Here is a 3450-nt window from a genome sequence, read left to right as displayed (position 1 = left end):
ACATTTCAAGAGGCTTTCGTCTCAGCTGTAGTGCTCACTAGGAAGGATTGATGCTGCAAGGTCATGGGAAGTTCTAGAGCCCAGAAATGGGAATAAGGGGAATTGTGTGACTTGTATGTGAACCACTGAAGAGAACTAAGGAGAATCAAAGCAGCAGTGGGAAAGTATGGTATTTTGAGACAGTGCTTACAGCTCGACTCTAAGACTTCGAAGTAAGTTATGAACAAGCAACGGGTGGTGTGCTAAATTCAGTTTATCTCGCTTTGCTTTCATGGTGACATCAAACGCCTGATTGCTTGCAGAAAGCCTTTCAAACTGGGACGACCACACGTTTAGATGAACGCATTTTTACCATGTGTCAGGTGAAGAACCAGCCCCTTGTATACCTCATGCTTATGACACATCCCAGTCTGTACAGAGTTGATAACCTCACAGATGAGGTGAGTATTTGCATTGCTACATGGTCTGTTTGCCTGCTCCCAGAGATTTGTATGACGCAAACCTAAGTCTGTGTTAAGAATCTCACCAGTTTTCCACATTCAGGCTGCGTAGCTAAAACTCAGTTTCCTATCTTCCCATTTATTGCATTTATTATGCATGTGTTGTTTGGGATTGGATTGATGAATTCTGGAGAGAAGCTGTGCTGTGAGTGGATGGAAGAGGTTTTCTCTAACCTTATTTTATAAATCACATGTACTTAAAGATTGTATAACATATATTTTAACTTTTTGTCCCTCTGTAGCTTCCTATATTTTAAAATGTCAAAGTAGTTCTGCGAACAGTGAGAGAATGTTTATGTAAGAGCCTGAATAATTTTAGAAATCACATCTTTTGTACAAACCTGATATGCCAGTTCTAGTCCTAATTAACTAAGATTAAGTTGATGAAGTACCCCCTCACTAAATAAAACATAAGAGATCTATTTGTAAATTATGCACTGAAAGTATGACTGGGACTAAAGTGAGGAGAAGGGTCCAGCTTAGGGTTCAGTAATACATCCTGTTCCTGGAGGGTGTCCCTGCCCATGGCAGGGGGGTGGAACTAGATGACCTTTAAGGTCCCTTCCCACCCAAACCACCCTGTGATTCTTATTTAACCTTCTGTTCTTCAGCCTGTTCCAGTGCATCGAGATGTGAACCGCTGATTTTCTTTATGCTTTTTCCTTTAGGGAGCTCTTAACATAAATGACAGAACTATACCTCAGCCACCCATTCTCCAGCTGTCGGTAGAGAAGTTGAGTAGGGATGGTGCTTACCTTATGGACGCCGGCTCTGTAAGTGGTGTGGTGGTGTAAAGTACCCAGATTTACTCGATGGGTTCTTTCTGAAAACTCAGAATGTAGGAGACTGCTGAGGTGGTGTTTTGCATTGAATTCATGTTGTTGTTGCTGGGTATCTTTCAGGTAATGTTTTTGTGGATTGGGAAGAACTGCGGGCAGAGCTTTATCAGCCAAGTGCTTGGAGTTCCAAATTACGGCTCGATACCGCAGAATATGGTATGTGCTTGCTTTGCTGTACACCAGTCACACAGTGCTGCCAGAATGTTACTTCCAGGAGTACGAAAATACCACTATTCAAGGATTAGCCCTCTAGTTGTTATTCACTATAAATCCAGATCCGGGGAAAGAAAGAATTTGTTACCTCTCGTGGTTTCTCCAGGCTGAAACTTTATAGATCTCCCCATGAAAGCACAGTGAGAAGAGGCTGGCCATGGTGAAGTTTCTCAGAACTGTGGGAGCAGACTGAGAATACTTGGGAATAGTGAGGACAGTGGATTAGTGGGAAATCCTTCGGTTTCTGCGATACAGCAGGTACTGATCGCAGCTCAGTTATCACCATTCTGATAGCAGATTGCGTATAGTAGTTGAGCACCTTGTTTCAAGCCCTTTCAAAGGGGAGAGTAAGCTAAAACTGTTTTAAGTGTTCCTGTCACTGTTTCTCTTCTTGTCACGTGTGTATTGATACCTTTTGTCTCTTAGACGCATCTCCCAGAACTCGAAACCGCAGAATCCATCAGAACAGCAGCTTTTATTTCTTGGCTGAGAGAGCAGAGACCTTTCTTCCCCATACTATATATAATAAAGTAAGTGGGCTTTCACAGTTTTTGTGCTTCTTTAGGGACCTCTTGACGATACGTAGTTGGACGTCATAAACTGAACTTTCTTAATGGAAGTTTTAACCGTGGTGAGTGCTGTGCCTCACAGATTTGACAACAGACAGGACTCGCGTTACGAGCTGTCTCCAATTACAATTTCCACAGACCAAAAACGACGAAATGTCACAGAAGAATCTTGAGTTAATGGCAGATAAATGAAGTAAATGCTGATGAGTGCACTTATTGGGATTAATCCCAAGGGCAGTTTGAGATCCTCTTTTCACATGTCCTTAAGCTCTTGAAACACCTTGCCACTTGACCCGTAACTTTATTAATGCATTGTACTGTAGATCTTGGTGAATATTTATTTTACTCAAACGCTTATATTTTCATTTTTAAGGGACGACAGTCCATTGAAATCAAGTTTTCTGCAAAATATGATCGAAGACAGAACAGAATCAGCCTTATCATACTATGAATTCCTCCTTCATATACAGCAGCAAGTGAATAAATGAAACACTAGCCGTTGGCTCACTTCTTTAAGAGGAAAGATTTTGCAGTAAAGAACGATTGTGCTTGTAATATCTTCATTAAATCCGTGGCCTGAGGCAGTTGATGAGAAGTTGTCACTGTGATTTCAACAAACTAAAGCAAATAAAGGACCACATCTGAGAATCAAATGTACAACTACATAATATTGTACCTTAAAAAAACAAAGAATCAAACTATTGGAACTGGTTGAGCACCTTTAATTTGCTGCAAATCATGTTTTTACTGTAAGTAGTTGCAGCATGAAGTACATTTACAAAGGCAATACTGAAAAGGTGAAATACATTTTGTAAAATAAAGAGTTCTTTGTTGTTCAAAATGTATATTTCTGTAACTCTCTGCTTTTTTTTTTGGCTGCTAGATATAAAACCTCACAATACTGATCATGATTTGCAGGGAAATTCTTTCTAAGTGCATCCAGTGATTACAGACAGAGTATCTCGGTGTTCAACCTAACGCTTAAAGTAGCAATGGAACAGCTGTTCATTGTGAAACGAACAAATGCTTTCTGAAGTGTAGGATCCAGTGCTGGGATTGGATTGTGGCTAATAGGACAGAAGGTAAGCTTAACCCGGACAAGGTGGCTGAATTTGTTAAAGCTCTGAATAAGTCAGTATTCTAATTAAAAAAGAGAGTGGGGAGAAGCGGGCCCTCTATGAGACACGTTTTTAAGAGCCCATGGCTGAGCAGCAGCAGAAGACTACTTCGGTAGAGGACAAGCTTTGTTTTCCCTCGGTGACAGGAATAGCTTTGATTTCAGTTTGTGAATGGTGTGGGAGGGGAGGGGCAAGGAAGGCTAGCTCCCAT

General features: G+C 41.0%; 1 protein-coding gene across 1 annotated transcript; it reads left to right on the top strand.

Moving 5' to 3' along the window:
• Window positions 1–305: 305 nt before the first annotated feature.
• LOC104505298 (protein transport protein Sec24A-like) lies at window positions 306–2967 on the top strand. Its single transcript, XM_010150343.1, has 5 exons — window positions 306–440; window positions 1169–1273; window positions 1403–1495; window positions 1979–2082; window positions 2495–2967. The coding sequence occupies exons 1-5, from the start codon at window positions 354–356 to the stop codon at window positions 2607–2609; spliced, it is 504 nt and encodes a 167-aa protein (XP_010148645.1). The 5' UTR covers window positions 306–353; the 3' UTR covers window positions 2610–2967.
• The last annotated feature ends 483 nt before the right edge of the window (window positions 2968–3450 follow it).

The sequence above is a fragment of the Eurypyga helias genome, unplaced genomic scaffold (assembly GCF_000690775.1).
Source record: "Eurypyga helias isolate BGI_N326 unplaced genomic scaffold, ASM69077v1 Scaffold38464, whole genome shotgun sequence".
NCBI classification, from domain to species: Eukaryota; Metazoa; Chordata; class Aves; order Eurypygiformes; family Eurypygidae; genus Eurypyga; species Eurypyga helias.
Note: the sequence above shows the minus strand (reverse complement) of the source record. Positions and strands in the feature narration are given on the sequence as shown.